Source organism: Hemitrygon akajei, chromosome 12 (genome assembly GCF_048418815.1).
Source record: "Hemitrygon akajei chromosome 12, sHemAka1.3, whole genome shotgun sequence".
NCBI classification, from domain to species: Eukaryota; Metazoa; Chordata; class Chondrichthyes; order Myliobatiformes; family Dasyatidae; genus Hemitrygon; species Hemitrygon akajei.
Window position 1 is genome coordinate 7,070,232 of NC_133135.1, and position 19,264 is coordinate 7,089,495.

Below are 19,264 nucleotides of genomic sequence, written 5' to 3' on the forward strand. Positions count from 1 at the left end.
GGTGTCAGTTGAGTCGCTGACAACTCAACCCAAGACAGGTAGTACTGGGCTACGTGGTACCAGGATCTATCAACCTTTGCCTTAAATACAAAGTCGGCCTCCACAACTGTCTGTGGCAAAGATTTCCACAGATTCACCACTGACTGGCTAAATAAAATTCCTCCTCATCTCCATTCTAAGAAATGCCCTTCTGTTCTGAGGTTGCGTTCTCTGGTCGTAGACTTCCACCACAGGAAACATCCTCTCCACTAAGGCCTTTTATCATTTGAAATGTTTTAATTAGGTCACCCTTCATTCTTCTGAATTCTAGTGGATACGGGCCCAGAGCCATCGAACGCTCTTCATATGATAAGCCACTCGATCCTGGAAATCATTTTCGTGAACCTCCTTTGAACCCTCTCCAGATTCAGCACATCCTTTCTAAGACAAGGGACCCACATCTGCTCATAAAACTCCAAATGAGGCCTCATCAGTGCTTTATAAAATCTCAACACTACATCCTTGCTTTTATATTCTAGTCCTCTTGAAATGAATGCTGACATTGCATTTGCCTTCCTCACCACTGACTCAACCTGCAAACTAACCTTTAGGGAATTCTGCACAAGGACTCCCAAGATCTTTTATGCCTCAGTTTTTTTTTTGCTTTTTTTCCTCCATTTAGAAAATAGTCAACCCTTTTATTTCTTCTGCCAAAGTGCATGACCATACACTTCACGGCTCCGTATTCCACCCACCATTTCTTTGGCCATTCTCCTAATCTCTCTACTTCCCCAGAATTACCTGCCCCTCCACCTGTCTTCATATCATCTGCAAACTTTGCAACAAAAACATCAATTCCATCATCCAAATCACTGACATATAATGTAAAAAGTATCGGTCCCAACCCTGTGGAACACCACTAATAACCGGCAGTCAGTCAGAAAAGGTTCCCTTTATTCCCGCTCTCTGCCTCCTGCCAATCAGCCAATGCTTTATCCATGCTAGAATCTTTCTGTAATACCATGGGCTTGTAGCTTGTTAAGCAATTTCATGTGTGGCACCTTGTCAGAGGCCTTCTGAAAATCCAAGTACATAACATTAACCAATTCTCCTTTGTCTATCCTGCTTGTTACTTCTTCAAAGAATTCCAACAAATTTGTCAGACAAGATTTTCCCTTGAGGAAACCACGCTGATTACAGCCTATTTTATCACGTGCATCCAAGTAGCCTGAGACCTCATCCTTAATAACCAACTCCAACATCTTCCCAACCACTGAGGGCAGACTAACTGGCCTATAGTTTCCTTTCTTCTGCCTCTCTCCCTTTCTGAAGAATGGAGTGACATTTGCAATTTTCCAGTCTTCCAGAGCCATTCCAGAATCTAGTGATTCTTGAAAGATCATTACAAATGCCTCCAGAAACTCTTCAGCCACATCTTTCAGAACCCTGGGGTGTATACCATCTGGTCCAGGTGACATATCTACCTCCAGACCTTTCAGTTTTCCAAGAAGCTTCTCTCTAGTTATGGTAACTTCATGACCCCTGACTCCTGGAACTTCCACCATACTGCTAATGTCTTCCACGGTGAAGACTGTCGCAAAATGCTTATTTGTTTCACCTGCCATTTTCCTGTCCCCCATCGCTACCTCTCCAGCAGTTTTCCAGTGGTCAGATATCCACTCTCACGCCTCTTTTACACTTTACCTACCCACCATTCCGTGTTAAAAAAAAAATGTGTTCCACAGATCTCCTTTGAACGTACCCCTTCTCACCTTAATTGCATGTTTTCTAATATTGTAGATATGATAAAACACAGAACATTGGGGAGCAGCAGGTTAGCTGCCAGGGGTCGTGTGTAGAGGAGGCTCTGCCTTTCTGGTGTCGATTCTCTGTGCGCAGAGCTCAGAAAAAGCAAAGCAACAGACTTTTAACAACATAAATCAGTGAGCTGTTTGTTATGTCTCCCCGAGGATACCTTTTTTTCCCTTATTAGGGGGAGAGAGCCTGTGGTAAGTCGAATTACTGGGTGAATGAGTAGTTTTTGGGGTACTAATGCTTTGTGGCATGCTTAAGTGCTCGGAGGAGGGGGCTGATGGATTTTTGCTGGTGGGGGGGGTCGTTGCCTTGCTGATGCTTGTGTGGGGGGGGAGCTGGGGGGGGCTTTGGGCTTCTAACGTTTAACTGTCATTCATTCTTTGGGGCACTCCTCTGTTTTCGTGGATGTCTGCAAAGAAAAAGCATTTCAGGATGTATATTGTATACATTTCTCTGACATTAAATGTACCTATCGACCTATTGATAAATTTATTGAAATTATTACATCTTTTCAGCACAAAGTAGAGTTACAGAGACTTTCATTTTTCACGCCCATGTGTTACACCAAACAAATAGCTACAAACCAAGAACACTGTCATAAATTCATCATAAGAGATAGGAGCAGAAACGAGCCATTTGTCCCACCGAGTCTGCTGCCACCATTCCATCATGGCTGATTTATTATCCCACTTAACTCCATTCTCCTGCCTTCTCCCTGTAACCTTTGATGCCCTTACTAATCAAGAACCTATCAACCTCCACCTTAAATATACCCAGTGACTTGGCCTCCACAGTCGTAGCAATGAATTTGACAGATTAACCACCCTCCGGCTAAGGAAATTCCTCCTCATCTCTGTTCTAAAGGGATGGCCTTGTATTCTGAGGCTGTGCCATCTGGTCTTAGACACTCCCCCACCATAGGAAACATCCTCTCCACGTTCACTCTATCGAGGCCTTTCAACATTCAATAGATTTCAATGAGATCTCTCTTCATTCTAAGCTCCAGCAAGAACAGGCCCAAAGCCATCAAATGTTCCTCATACATTAACTCCTCCATTCCCGGGATCACCCTCCTGAACTTCTTCTAGAGCCCCTCCAATTCCAGCACATCCTTTCTTAAACAAGGCCCCCAAAACTGCTCACTATACTCCAATGGCAGTCTGACCAATGACTTATAAAGCCTCAGCATATCACAGAGCAAGATTCAACAAAAACCATGACAAAATATGTCCATCAGACTCTGGCACAGATGTAATGCTTGGTGGGACACCAAGGAACTCTCTCTGCTTCTTTATATTCCACACAAGAGCACAGGTGAAACTCCTGGTGAAAATACAAAACAATAATAATAAGAGGGATTGTTCTGAAACATTTAACTAGATGTTATGGATTTGAAGAAATTAGAGTCGTAGAAAAGTACAGCACAGAAAAAGGCCCTTTGGCCCATCTAGTCTATGCCAAACAATTTAACTGCCTATTTCCATCAACCTGTACTGGGATAACTGCCCCTCATACCCCTATTGTACCTATCTAAACTTTTCTTAAACATTGATATCAAGCTCTCACATGCACCACTTGCACTGGCAGCTCATTCCACACTCACGACCCTCTGAGTGAAATACTCCTCATGTTCCTCTTACACTTTTCATCTCTCACCCTTAACCCATGACCTCTAGTTGCATTATCGATGTTTAAGTCGGAAGTGAGGAAGGCTATCATCTAGAATGAAGGCCAATATCTGGTGAGAGCATGTTTTACTAGTAATTTCAAAAGGGTAGTAGATAAATGCAAAAGTGCTGGAGAAACTCAGCAGGTCAGGCAGTCTCCAAAGTGTGGAATAATGAGTCGATGTTTTGGGCCAAGGCCCCTCATTTATTCCTTTCCATAGATGCTGCACAACCTGCTGAGTTCCTCCAGCATCTTGTGTGCGCTACTCTGGATTTCCAGCAACTGCAGAATCTCGTATTTATAATTAAAACTTCCAGACAGAATTGTTACATTTTGAAGAAAATGACAAACCGTAAAGTGCTAAATCATGCATTAATCAGGTTTATTAAAAATTATTATGCATGATCCTCTCTTACTCTGTCAAGTCTGTATTTCTGGATAAATAGGCCAATGGAGAAAGCGTGCAATTGATGGATGGGCAAGTGAGACAAGAAAGCAAGCCCTTCAGCCCAATGAGTCTATGCTGACCATGAAGTTTCCATTTTTACTCTAATTCTATCCAGACCCATCTTATTGTCCCCAGATAATGCCATCAGATAAGAACAAAATACAGTCGGCCCTCCTTATCCACTGGGGATTGGATCTGAGATCCCCCCACGGATACAAAAAAGCACGGATGCTCAAGTCCCTTATTTAATCTGCTTCAGTGCGGTGGTCTTTAGGACCCAGCAGAACCCCGGACTTTATTTAACCTGTCTCAGTGCGGTGGACATTAGGACCCGGCGGTGCAGCTCTGAATCCGCAGTGTCTCTGTTCACGAAAATAATCACGATCACAATTGAAAGTAAGGTGGAAGTAATAAAGCGATCGGAAAGAGGTGAAACGCCATCGGTCATTGGAAAACCGTTAGGCTACAGTCGGTCAACAATACAAACAATTTTAATGGAGCATTTGAAAGGTCCTGCCCCGATGAAAGCTACAATTATTACTAAGCAATGCAGTGGTTTAATTATTGAAATACGTATGTTTCTTAAATGTTTTATATGCATAGAAAGGTAAAATATGTACTATACACTAAGAAAAATGTTTGACTAGATAATACAGGATGTACCTGTTCCGACTTCAAATCCAACTTAAAGATGGACTCAGGAAAGGAATTCATTCATAACCTGGGGACTGCCTGCACCTTTAAGTCATTTCTAGATTACTTATAATACCTAATACAATATAAATGCTATGTAAATAGTTGTTATACTGTATTGTTTAGGGAATAATGACAAGAAAAAATAGACTGTACATGCTCAGACGACGAGTGCTGGAGAGAGAACTTCCGTGTTTTCCTGATTCGCGGTTGGTTGAATCCGCGCATGCGGAACCCGCGGATAAGGAGGGCCGACTGTACGTATTTAGGCCATTCAGCCCAGAATCTGCTCTGCCACTCAATCATGGCTGAATTTTTTTTAAACCCCTTTTTCCCTGTAACCCTTAAGCCCCTCCTCTCTACCTTAAATACGACCTGTTATTTTTATTTAGCGAGTGCGCGATCCAGGCCCTTCCAGCCAATGGGCCACACTGACCAGCAACCCATCTATTTAACCGTGGCCTAATCACGGGACAATTTACATTGACCAATTAACCTACTGACTGGTACGTCTTTGGACGATGAGAGGAAGCCCACACAGTCACAGGGAGAACGTGCAAACTCCTTACAGACAGCACCAGACACCCTGCACTGTAATAGTGTCGTTACTGTGGCGCCCCAATGCCCGGTCAGAATACTCAGCCAACCTGACGTGGTGACCCGCTGGGACTAGGATGGGTAGACAAGCTCCCATCCAGACATCAAGAATCAGCAGCAGACTTAGGCAATCTGGCCTAGTCCACACTGCCATTCAATCACGGCTGATTTATTTTTCCTCTCAACTCCATCCTCCTGCCTTCTCCCCACAACAGGGTAGATTGTGAGGTCAAGAGTTCGTCTTTTCATGCAACTGATCTATCCGAGAGTCCGATTACAGTGGAATAAAGACAGCTCTTGATGTGATGGTAATGATTTCAGGCTTAAAATAAATCAGAGAGTTGGTTTATGACTGAACGCGCTGCCAGGGATGTGCTGGTAGAAGCAGTGACATTATGGACACGTAACTGACTATTAAGTAGACACGTGCATGATAGAAAAACGATGGAGATGTGGGAGGACTGTTGTAGCCAGGGGTGGTAATAGGGACAAGCTCCTATTACTTATTAAATGGTTCCAAAAGCATGCATCTCAAATAGCCTCTGACAACCAAGTCCAGCTCCTGGCCTTCACGTGCGGCTTAGCTACTAAGCCTGGCAGAACCCATTCTACTGACAGGAGAAGGGGCAAATGCGGGTTACTGGCGCTTTAAATCCAGTCTCTCCGGGCAGATGGGGCTCGTCAGCCATGGTTGGCAGTTCATCACTGAGAAGGAAAACTCTGATCCCAAACCTCCGCTGCCTTGCAGCTACACCCACTCGTGGGGAGGGCTTCGGGAGTAAACTCTGAGGGAAAAATCCAGAGCTGGTGTCCCTTAAGGCAATCTTGCTTTGGGTTCACACTGACTGGCAACTCCTACAATGCCGCTGGTGCCAAACTGTATCGGTCTCTGTCATACCCTTGGGTTCATCAGATGCATGGAGAGGGGGAGCTTGCTACATGGGCAACAGCTTGCAATCCGTATCGTACTGCCCTGGCTTAGACAGCTGAGATGCAACATCCAGTGTCAGCCCTGACAGAAAGAGACCTCATATGTGGGAGGAAGGATTCGATTGACCTCAGTAGCTTAAAGATCAAGGATCAGCTTTATTCCCCAAATACAGGCTGTGGTGTGTCGGTCAGCGTGAGACATGCAACAAAAAACAATTATAAAAAATGATACAAAAGCACGCTGGAAGTGAAAGCAAAATGAGAATAAAAACCAGCATGTATTTACAATATAAACAATATTATAATAAGTGGTGCGAATTGTTTACAGTGCAGTGATGGGGGCAGAACTTAGAGAGGTGGGGGAGATAGCAAGAATGGTTGATCAGATTAATCACCCAGGGGAAGAATCTTTTAAGACAGCGTAAAGGTTTTATTTTAGTAGCCAGTCAGCACAAAATAATGGGCTGAAGGGCCTGTACTGTACTGTTCCGTGTGTTACGACAGCACCCTCTCTCCCTGATGGTGTGGAGCATCATCCCAGAGAGAGCTCATCACCTTACTGCATTTCAAATAATCAAACACTTCCCCACCAGGCAGGACGGCTTGAGTTATCAGGAGAGGCTGGAATGGGCCCACCTTCTCTGGAGCAGCAGAGGCTGAGAGAGATCTAACAGAGGTTTATAAGGTTATGAGAGGCATAGGTAGAGTAGACAGGCAGCATCTTTCTCCCACGGCTGAAATGTCTAATACAATGCATTTGAGGTGAGGGGGTAATTTCAGGAGATGTTAAGGACATGTTTGTTTGTTTGATTGTTTTTTAAAAACACAGATATGGTGGGTGCTTGGAATGTGCTGACTGGGGGTGGTGGTAGAGACAGATACATGAGAGACTTAAGAGATGTTTAGATAGGCACGAGTCTGAGGAAAATGGAAAGCTATGGATATTGTGTAGGCAGAAGGGATTAGTTGAGTTGGCTGTTTGATTACTAATTTAATTGGCTCAGCACAACGTTGTGAACTGGGGGGGCTGTCCCTGTACTGTGTTCTATTAAAGAAGGGGTACCCAGCCTGGGGTTCACAGACCCCTCAGTTAATGGTAGGGGTCAATGGCATAAACCCCTGCTCTAGAGGCATAAATAGAGGAGACAGTTATAGCCTGCTTCCCTTGGGGGGGGGGGGGGGCGGGGGGTGGGGAGCGGTCTAAAACTAAAGAACATGGTTTTAAGGGGAGGAGGTTTAAAGGGAATCTCGGGGATAAATATTTCCACACGGAATAGTTCGAATGAGCTGCCAGAAGAGATGGTGGAAGCGGGACAGGAACAACATTTCAGAGGCATCATCATTATGTGTCATGTCGTATGACATAGGTGACTGTGGTCTCCTGACCGTGATCGGTCTCTGCAGAAGCGGTTTGCCATTGCTTTCTGGGCAGTGTCTTTACAAGATGGATTGACCACAGCCATTATCAATACTTTTCAGAGATTGCCTGGCGTCAGTGCCTATATAACCAGGACTTAGGACATCCACCACCTGCTCCCATGACTTCATGTGATCCTGATCGGGGGGTAAGCAGGTGCTACACCTTGCCCAAAGGTGACCTGCAGAATAGCGGAGGGAAGAAGCACCTTCCACCTCCTTTGGTAGAGACGCATCTCCACCCTACCACCCAATTTAAGAGGCATCTGAACACAGTAACGATTTGGATGATAATCTCAAAAACTGCATCAGCATATTTCAAAGTAAATTTATCATCAAAGTACGTATACATCGCCATATACTACTTCGAAATTCATTTTCCTGTGAGCATTCAGAGGAAAATAAAGAGAACAATGCAAAAACTAACAAACAACCAATGGACAAAGGAAGACAATTCGTGCAAACAGGCACCAAGATTGGGGGTGCAGTGGGCAGGAGACTATCAAAGCTCACAGTGGGATCTGGACCAGCTGGAAAAATGGGAGATGAAATTTAATGCAGACCAGTGTGAGGTGCTGCACTTTGGGAGGACGAACCAGGGTAGGATTTACATGGTGAACGGCAGGGCACTGAGGAATGCAACAGAACAAAGGGAATAGGGAATACAGGTAAACAAGTTTTTGAAAGTAGCATCACTGGTAGACAGAGTTGTAAGGAAATAGCCTTTAGTTGGCCATAAATCAAAGTACCGAGTACAGGAGATGGGATGTTGACGCTGTACAAGGTGTTGGTGAGGCCAAATTTTGGAGTATTGTGTGCAGTTTTGGTTCTGGAAATTCTGGTTCTTTATGCAATTCTATGGATGTGCTATAAACTTCCATAGATGTAGTGGACAGTAAACTGACTGGCTGCATCACAGCATGTAGGGAAACACCAATGCCCTTCAATAGAAACTCCAACCAGAAGTAGTGGGTACAGCCCAGTTCATCACGGGTAAATCCCTCCCCACCACTGAGCACATCTACACAGTGTGTTCTCATAAGAAAGCAGCATCCATCATCAGCGACCCCCTCCACCTAGGACATGCTCTCCTCTCACTGTTGCCATTAGGAAGAAGGTACAAAAGTCTCCGGACTCACACCAGCAGGTTTGGGAACAGCTATTATCCCTCAACCTCTTGAATCAGAAGGGATAACTTCATTCACCCCATCACTGAACTGTTCCCACAACCTATGGACTCACCTTCAAGGTCTCTTGATCTCACGTTCTCAATATTTATTGCTTATTTATTATTATTATTATTTCTCCTTTTTTTCCTTTTGTATTTGCACAGTTGTTGTCGTTTGCACACTGGTTGTCAGCCCTGATGAGTGTGGTCTTTCACTGGCTATTGGATCTACCAAGTATGCCGGCAAGCCAATGAATCTCATGGTTGTACATGGTGACATATATGTACCTCGATAATAAACTTATTTTGAATTTAACTACAGGAAAGACATCAATAAGACTGAAAATTTACAAGGATGTTACTGGGTGTGGAGGACCTGAGATATAAGGAAAAGTTAAATCAGTTAAGACTTGGAGCACAGAAGATAGAGAGGTGATTTGATAGAGGTATACAAAATTCTGAGGGGTATAGATAGAGTAAATGCAAACAGGCTTTTTCCAGAGTGGGTGGGTGCGAAGTCACAGGTGAAAAGTGAAGTATTTAAGGGGTACCCGAGGAGGAACTTCTTCATTCATAAGCAGTTGCCAGCAGAAGTGGTAGATATGGGTTCAAGTATAACATTTAAGATAAGTTTGGATAGGTACATAGATAGGGATGGGTTTGGAGAGATACAGTCTTGGTGTAGGTAAATATGTCTGGAAGAAGACCAGGCTGGTAAGGACTAGATGGGCTGAAGGGCCTGTATCTGTGCTGTCGTGCTCTGTGACTATGATAGGTAGTTGACTGAGCAGGACTCTGAGGGATATGGAAATAATGAAGGCAGGGAGGATTAGGGTAGATGGGTCTTCTCCATATCGTATAGCTCTGTGATACTGTACTCCATTGGCCAAATAAGCAACTGCAAATATAAAAAGCCAAAATGAGACAGCATCATTGCTCTTTGCATGAAACAGAACATCGTGCAGTTTGGTTTGTCACCGAAGACGCGAGCAAGTTTCTACAGTTGTACCATGGAGAACATTCTGACTGGTTGCATCACCACCTGGTTATGAAGGGGCCACCGACTAGGATCAGAAAAAGCTGCAGAGTCGTAAACTGAGTCAGCCCCATCACGGGCATTAACCGCCCTAACATCACGGGCATCTTCAAAAATTAATGCCTTAAAACATGGCCCTTATCATGAAGGATTTCCCCCCCCCCCCCCATCACCCAGGATATGTCCTCTTCTCATTGCTACCATCAAGGAAGTGGTAGAAGAGCCTGAAGAGACACACTCAATGTTTCAGGAACAGCTTCTTCCCCTCCACCATCAGATTTCTGAATGGACAGTGAACCATGAACACTATCTCACTATTTTGCTCCTTTTGCACTAAATTTTTTTATTCACAATGGATTCCAATTAATTGGGACACTTCAGGACCAGTACATTTTGGTCCAATTAAGTGAATGTCCTAAATAGCCAAAGTTTCATACAGATATAATAGAGTCTTTTAAGAGGCTCTTGGATAGGTACATGGAGCTTAGAAAAACAGAGGGCTATGGGCAACCCTATGTATTTTCTAAGTACATGGTCAGCACAGCATTGTGGGCAGAAGGGCCTGTATTGTGCTGTAGGTTTTCTATGTTTCTAATTGTTAAAAAGGAAAACTACTGTTTAACTGGGCAATAAATTATGTATTTAAATAAAACACAGAACAAATTAGAAGACTATTAATACTACTACTGTAGAACTGTATTAGTTCCTAATAGTTTTCAACAGAGGAAATCATCCAGTGTACACTGCCACGTTCTCTTGTTTGACAGTAAATGAACAAAATCAGCACAGGCACCTAGTGCGGATAATGGACTAGCTTCATGCAGTGCTTTCAACAATTGCATCCTTCAAATCTTCATTGTTATTTTAACATTCAAAGCGATTGCTGAAACCTTCAATTTCTTCGTAGGTCCTAATCTGTTGAAGTAGTGAAATTGTTTCATTTTCACTCGCGGTCATTTCTGGCATCTCCAAGGCTGTATAGTTGAAACCACTATGAGTAGAACAGTTTCGAATTGTCTTACTGTTTACTTCTTGCCAACTATTGTGACAAATAGTTTCTGAACACAAACACACACAACTGACACTATTTAAAAACTGTTCGCTCAAAGCATGGTGTAGTGTCTAATGGCCAAAGTGCATGCAACTGAAGCTAACTCGAAACCTCAGCAAGTCTCCTGTCCCAATTAAGCAGCACAGTGTCCCAAATAAATGAACAGAATCCACGGGATATACAGTATTAGTTATTGTAACTTGTATCTCTCTGTACAGCTACCACAGAACAAATTTCACAACATACTGTATGTCAGAGATAATAAACCTGATTCTGAAATTACTTGAATGGTTCAAGGAAAGATTGATATTGTTTACAGTTTCCGAACTTTGCCAAACTCACTAAACAGGTTAGCTGAAATGGCTGTTAGCTAGCATGGGCGAGCAAAGAGCTGTTTTCATACTGTATTCCTCCGTGACCATATAACTGAGTATACAGGTACTGTCACCTTGCCCATATGACATAGGAGCAGAATTCGGCCATTCAGCCCATCAAGTCTGATCCACCATTTCATCATGGCTGATCTATTATTCCTCACAACCCCATTCTCCTGTCTTCTCCCTGTAACCTTTGACACCTTGACTAAGCAAGAACCTATCAAACTCTGCTTTGAATATATTCAATGACTTGGCCTCCACAGTCACCCACAGCAATAAATTCCACAGATTCACCACCCTCTGGCTAAAGAAATTTCTCCCCCGTCTCTGACCTTAGTGGGCATCCTTCTATTCTGAGGCCGTACCCTCAGGTCTTAGACTCTCCACTGCAGGAAACATCCTCTCCACATTCACTCCATCTAGGCCTTTCAATGTGATCTCCCGTCATTCTTCCACATTCCAGCAAGTAAAGGCCCTGAGCCATCGAACACTCCTCATCCCGGAATCATTCTCGTGAACCTCCTCTGAGCCCTCACCAACGCCAGCACATCATTTCTTCAACAAGGGGCCCAAAACTGCTCACAATACTCCAAGCATCATCTGACTAATGCCTCAGCATTACATTCTTACTCTTGTATTCTAGGTCCCTCAAAATGTCTAGATGAAGAGTCTTGTGAATTCCTGAGATCTCGATAGGGACACCATCTGGAATTTAACTCATGGTAGGGTTATCCATGGTAATAAGGTTGGGGGGGGGGGGGGAGGTGGAATTCTAGACAAAGAGTGATCTAACCAAGACCTCAATGGTGGAGCTGATGGAAGATGAAGACATCACAATGGCAGTGAAGACAAAGGAAATCTGCAGTAGTGAAGGGTCCCCATTTATCTTTGATACCATGCCAATGGACTCTGATCCCAGTTTGTCCAGGACTGTGTGGTGGCTGCTCATACGTCAGCCTCTCCACGTCAAACAGTCACACATAGGCATTCCACATTAAGGGAATTCGCCATAACCCACCAATAAACCACCCCTTAGGTGAACATCATGCTCGACTTGCTGCCCTCATCAATCCTCTACCTTCTTCTCAGGCAATCCCCCTGGACCTGGGATAACTTGCTGTCAGTCCCAGTGCTCTGCATCCTGAGGGGGCCAACTAGGACAATGCAAGATCCATGGATTTTATCAAGACTGATAAAGTAGGGGGGGTAATGCTTTGACTGTGCTTGGTGCCAGTCTACAGTGAGGTTGGTTCTATTACAAACCATTGGTTTAAAATCATGGCTTAAGGTCACTTGGTTAATGTACAAAATGAGTCTTTTCCAAGGATCGTCACCTTGTCATGGTAGAGAAGCATTTGAGTTCCTGAGATCTTGAGAACAATGCTGTCTGGATTTTAGCTCCTGGTAGGTTCTCCCACGGTGGTAAGGTGGGGGTGGGGGGGGGGGGGTTCAAGATGAAGAACCATCCAACCAAGACCTCAATGGTGAAGCTGGTGGAAGATGATGACACATCACAATGGCAGTGAAGGTGGATGAAGGCTGCAGCAGTGAAGAGTTCCTAGTTAACTTGCATTCCATGCCACTGGACCCTGACCCTGATCTGACAAAGGCCTTGTGGTGGCTGCCTGTGTATCAGACCCCCCGTGTTAAACAAAGTCACGCACAGGCATTTTCCACTAAGTCAAGTCACTTCTTATTGTCATTTTGACCATAACTGCTGGTACAGTACACAGTAAAAACGAGAGAATATTTTTCAGGACCATGGTGCTACATGAAACAATAAGGAAAACATCACACTCAACTTGAGTGACCTCACTACCATACTTTATACACACAACTCTGCAACAATGTGCCAGCAGTGCTTAACTCTTCCAGTGATATCCAGGACCGGAAAAATAGAACTGTGAAGAGAAATTATTTCAAAATGCACTGGATGTCTGACAACTCTCACACCATGGGGGAAGTTTAAAATTATCCATGCTTTCTTTCACAACTCTGCCTGGTTTCAGCAGACATGGAGAGATGAGTCAGTCTCAGTAAGTGCAAAGTCTCTCTATATTTCAACATCCTACAGTAAGCCATGGTAGCATGGCAGCTAGCACAATCTTATTACAGCTCAGAGCGGAGTTCTAAGTTCAATCTCCATGGCATCTGTAAGGAATCTCTCTATGTCCTCCCTATGAACGCATGGGTTTCCTCTGACAGTCCAAAGACAGATCAGTAAGTAGGTTAATTTGTCATCATAAATGGCCCCATGATTATGGTTAAATCAGGGGCTGCTGGGAGGAGCAGCTCGAAGGGCCGGAAGGGACTATTCTGCGTTGCATCTCTAAATAAATTTTAAAATTAAAACCTCCAAAAATGATTGTAAATTATTCACAAAAAAAGCAGGGGAGAGTGGTTCTTCCATGTTGCAATAACACTGGCTCATCAACACTAGATGGGGTGACAGGGTGGGGATAGCCCTCAGCCCACAAGGAGATTTAAAGTGCTCCTTCTCTCTGCTAGCCTGCAGGTCACCCCTGGGCAAGGTGCGGCATCTGCTTAGCAACACCCCCAATCAGGGTCACGTGAAGCCATGGGAGCGGGTGGTGGATGGTTGTCTGAGCAGCTGGTGCACATCACAAATCCTGGTTATGTGACCACTGACACCAGGCAGACAATCTCTGAAGAGTATTGACAATGGCTGGGGTCACCCGTCTGGTAAAGACACTGTCCAGAAGAAGGCAATGGCAAACCACTCCTGTAGAAACCTTTGCCAAGAGCAATCATGGTCCTGGAAACACCCTGCTCACTTACATCATAGGACACACACATAACAAACAAACATCTACACTAGAAACGTAGTTAGTGCAGAATATACCTGCATCACCAAACACTGACTTATCCAACCTTTAAGGACAATATTATGGATGGAAAATGCAGTGCCAGGTTCTGCATTGTGCATTCAAGAACAACTTCGGATATTTCCGCAGGCATTCAACAACAAAACAATTGGAACTTAGCAGGTAAAGAACACAGAAGGAACAGGGGCTTAACTTAAGACTGATAGCAGTTAATGCTAGAAGCAGGTACGCACAACACAAAATACAGCAAAAATACAACAGACTCCCGCTCCTAGGCCTTATCTGTGTGTAATATTTCTCAATTTATGCATGACCTGGATGTCAGAATTTGATGCAATGCAGAAACGTCTACCCAATTACTGTTATCTTGTTAAAATATTAGATTTAAACAAACTTTGACCTATAATTGCAACCTATAAAAACGCGAGCACAATTTTTATGATGCACAGAATTGCACTGAAGTAGCGGCTTCCACGCTACCAGGGAGCCCCTCTACCTCCGTCTCCTCATACCTACCTTCTCCCAGTGCCACAGATCTTCTTTCTTCGGTCTTTCCTCTCGCTCCTCACGACAAGCCAGCCGTCAATCAAGAGCACCTGTGCGGACGCACTGCAGCGTGGGAGTTGTAGTCCATGTCCCCGTTCGGCGCAACGGCGCTGGCGTTACGAGGACGACAACTCCCAGCCTGCCCAGCGCCGCAGGCGGCTAGACTGCAACAGCAACGGCTTCAAACGCATTCCCACTGCCCGAGTGACGTTTGGTTGCAAATATAAAACAGAACAACAACCTCGAGGCATTCCCGTTGAAAATAAATCTACAAACCGCTAACCTAGCGTTATATAAATTACCCGGGTGCACCCAATTCAATGCATATTTGAATCTTCAATGGTCCCGCAATATCAGAAACCCGGTACGCAAGCGTTTCTGGGAGATGTAGTTACCAAGCTCTAGGTAGTAATGGAACTCAATTAGAAAGAGGGTGGGGGGGCTTAAAGCTAGTGAACGGAGACCACCCTGTGCTTCGAAGGTGGTGTTTCCTGTCCAAGGACACCGTTTGCAATCTCTTAATACAATTGTATTTAAGTTTAGTCAACCTGTCCCTCCAAACACGCCTTTAAAAAAGTTTTTAATATGATGGATAGTTTATCTGCATGCTAATAGGGCGCTAAGAAGACAAACGTGTGGTCCAGGTTGCGAGCCAACACGCACCCCGTCCCTCCCTCCCTTTCCCAGGGCTACGCCGGACACGGGAAAATTTGCGTACCAGCGGTGCCTATGTTATTATTGCAACTGGTCTGAATTCACTGCAAATATGCACCTTCTTTCCAGCAGAAATAACAAATCCGGAGCCCCGCGAGTACAGAATTGCCTTTTCCCCCCACTCACGATCTGGTTGCCGCCTCAGCGCCGGGGGCACGGGTCACTAGGCTGCGATGTATCGAGGGGAGGGGGAGAGAGAAGAGTGGCGGAGAAAGAAATGCAGCTGTATGTGTGTGTAGGGTGGTTTTGGAAATGAATACAATACGCGCGCAGGGACATGCACACGGGAAGGGAAATAAATAATTTCACCGACCTTGTTCGTGGGAAAAGCCCGGCAGGACGCGCTTGAGACTTTTGCACCGTCCGCCCTGACTTGCGGCTGCGGGGAGCCGGCGTGCGGGAGTCTGCCGCGGCTCAGCTCCCGTTTCAGGGCGAGCTGCAGCCTCCCGTTGCCGACTTTCCGGCTGGCCAGCGCCCGTCGACCCGTGTCCGGGGGTTGCTGCGGGAGCCCGCCGCCGCTCTCCGGCCCCTTCCTCGCTTTGCTCTTGTACCACTTGGCAGCGTTGCGGTAACTGTTGGATCCCTTGTACGCCACTTTGACCACCAGCTCGGCCCGCACTAGCTTGTCCAGTTGCTGCTCGGTCTCGGCCGGCGAGAGCCCGTGCCTGCGCTCGATCATCCGACAAATCCGCTCCACATCGGGCCGGGCTTTGCGGGACCGCAAAGAGTCGATGGTTTCCAGAATCCACTCTTTGTATTTAATCTCCATTCCTACAGCAAGAGACGAAAAGCAAAAAAAAAGGTAATTACACACAACTTTAAACAAAAAGACAGGCATGCATCTATTAATAAATCTGCCGCTTCTCGAATTAAAAAAGAATCAAATGAATGGGTTATAATTTTTGCCTTTTTTTTCTTCTTCTTCAAAAATAACTGTCTCAAAAAAATAAAGAAAGGCGGAAGATGAGTTGTACGCCTGCGTATCCGACCCCCGTCTAGCGCACTAGGCAAAATCTTCGGCCGAAAGCGGAGAAAATTCCAAACCGGCTCTCCTGGCAAAAGAATCCTTCATTGCAACCAACTGCGCCCATGTCGGGGAAAAGAGCGCCCGGCGCTGGCAACTGCGCCTGGGTTTTGCAATGCGGCCGCAGAATAAAACTTAGCAGAAACAAATGTCCCCGCATAAGGTGCGGGCGGACTCGCTGAGGAAGGTCTGTTTGCGGGGAATAAACGGACGGCGCGGAGTCCCGACAGCGGTGTGTGCTCACGCGCACACACCGACACACAAAGCCCCGTGCAAACACGCACACAAAGCCCGGTGCACACGCTCCAACACACACACAAAGCCGGCGCGCACACTCACACGCACATACAAAGCCCAGTGCACACTTCACACGCAGACTCACACTCACACAAAGACCGGCGCACACTTACACACAAAACACACCCGTGCTCACTCACAAAACCCAGCGCACCCACATGCACACGAGCGCACACTTACACGAACACGCACTTAAACACATACTCATCCATAACTTACACGCACACTTATTCGCACAATGGTACCACTCGCAATTCTCATTCCCACACACACACTGAGGCGTGCGTTCACACTCAACAACTTCCCCACACATACGTTCACACGCTGAAATCCCCGCACACGGTCTTGCACACTTACTTAACACTCTACCGCGTCGTCACAATCGCGCGCGCTCATATCATACACTCGCGTCCATACAATTTGCTCTTCCACGCTCAAACGCGGGTCTGATTTTGCGCTCTCATGTTCACACACACGCACGTCTGATCTTGCACACTCACACTCGTGCACACTGACACAATCACCACGCCCTCGATACACCACACTCCCGTGCCTTAATGATCCGCATACCAACACCCCACACTTGCAAAGACACACGCACGCCCGCACACGATCACTCCGCGCCCGCACAAAGCGCGGCGCGATCACCGGGACAGCGTGCGGCAGCGGCAGTCTCGGCCGCGGAACCAGGGCCAACTCCCGCAGGGGTTTAGTGCCCGGCCCCGAGAGCGATGCACCTGAGCCAGTAAATCCCGCCTCCCACCCTCTCCTCCTCTGGGTATTTGCATCTCTTGTGTACCTCTGCAACACCCCTCTCTCCCCCTCTCTCTCTCTCACACACACACAGAATCCCCCTACCCCTCTCTCCATACTCCTGTTGCTTGCTGACTTTCACAGCCCGCCTCTCGCCTACAACCTGCCCCCTTTTTTGCCTAGTTTTTGTTCAAAATCTTTTTTTTATTATTTTCACGCTCAATGCCGTAGCTATCTCGGTGCCGGTGGGCGGATTGCGAAGCACGGGGGAGTGCAGAGAGGGACAGTCACTGACAGACAAAAAAAACACCGTCTTCACCAGCCCGCTCCACATTCAAGAGCGAAAAAAAATCAGCGCCTCTCCCCACCCTCCGGAAAGGGACCTGCGCCCTCGCGTATCCCCGAGACACGGCGCCCCATTATCGCTTACAATAGCCCACGGGGTAAAAATCCTCACCATTAACTCTGACCGGGTCACGGCTACCGAACAATAGCCCTTGCCTCGATTTTATTTACAACGGGCCGAGTCCCCGCGTTAAAAGAAAATCCCTGGGACAAGATGTGAAAGAACTTGGTGTTATATTGTTGTCAATGCCGCTTGCATTTATGCAGTGTCTTCCACAGTTCCAGCGTGTGGTCACGGTGTGATCTACGAACTATGGCACCCAGGGTGTGGAGAGCGAGCGCCAACAGACTCGGTGTCGGCGGCTCTGCCTGTTTAGCTGGGATTCCGTTCTACCTGCCTCTTAGTCGAAGAGTCATACAGCACGGAAGCAGGCCTCTCGGCCCCTTTGGTCTGTGCCACCCCCCCTTGCTATTTCTCAACCCACGTTCGGCCCATAACCCTCAGAGTCTCTCCCCTTCATGTGCCTTTCCTAGAGCCATCCCGCACTACAGCGCAGAAACGGGCCCTTCGGCCTTTCTAATCCATGCCGACCTAACCTTCTGCCTCGTCTCATCTACCTGCAACTCAGACCATAGCCCTCCATACCCCTCCCGCCCATGTACCTACCCAAACTATTCTGAAATGATTCAGTTGAACCCAATCCATTACTCCCTCTGGCAGCTCATTCCCCACTCACCCTCTGAAGAAGTTCCCTCTCAGCTTCACCTTAAACTTTTCAGCTTTCACCCTTAACCCATGGCCTCTAGTTCTAGTCTCACCCAACCTCCCTGGGAAAAGGCTGCTTGCATTAACCCTATCAATACCCCTCATAATTTTGTATGCCTCTATCAAATCTCCCCTCAATCTCCTACATTTCAGGGGATAAAGTCCTGAGTGTACAGAGATAGGGGTTGAGGAATCGGCCTGGTGGGGCACCAGCGCCAAGGATAATTCTGACAGAGGTGTTGTGTCCCATCCTTATTGATTGTGGTCTGTTGGCCAGGAAGTCGAGGATCCCGTTGTAACTGTTCCCACAACCTATGGACTCACTTTCAAGGACTCTTCATCTCATGTTCTCAATATATGTTGTTTATTATTATTTCTTTTTTTCTTGTATTTGCAGTTTGTTGTCTTTAGTGTATTGGTTGTTGTCCATCCTGCTGGGTGTGGTATTTCATTGATTCTATTGTGTTTATTGTACTTACTGTGAATGCCTGCAAGAAAATGAATCTCGGGGGTTGTATGTGGTGACGTATAAGTACTTCGATAACAAATTTACTTTGAACTTTGATCTAGGCCAAGATTAGATCAGTTATCATCACTTTTCCCTCTAAGCTGTGCAGGTGCACGGCCGCGCTGTAACTGAAATGCTCCCTCGCACGTAGCCTCTGTGGCCGTGAAGCTGGGATTGGACACAGCCAGAAAAAGATTATGAAACATGAGAGATTTCCTTTGTTGTACTGTACTTCATTATACCCATCAATTAATAAATAAAATCAAAAGTATGTGTGATTTCTCAAA

At 45.9% G+C, this 19,264-nt stretch overlaps 1 protein-coding gene across 2 annotated transcripts in view; it reads right to left on the minus strand.

The window, feature by feature from the left end:
- Window positions 1-16,318, minus strand: part of samd13 (sterile alpha motif domain containing 13) — a 71,191-nt gene extending 54,873 nt beyond the window's left edge. Inside the window, exons 1-2 of one of the 2 annotated variants that reach the window (XM_073062537.1) lie at window positions 16,191-16,318; window positions 15,598-16,055 (exon numbers count right to left, since the gene is read on the minus strand). In XM_073062537.1, coding sequence (XP_072918638.1) covers window positions 15,598-16,053 — 456 coding nt within the window. In that variant the 5' untranslated portion in view covers window positions 16,054-16,055; window positions 16,191-16,318. Of the gene's footprint in view, window positions 1-15,597; window positions 16,081-16,190 lie in introns of those variants that run through there. The other variant, XM_073062538.1, reaches the window with a different exon arrangement.
- Window positions 16,319-19,264: the final 2,946 nt, after the last annotated feature.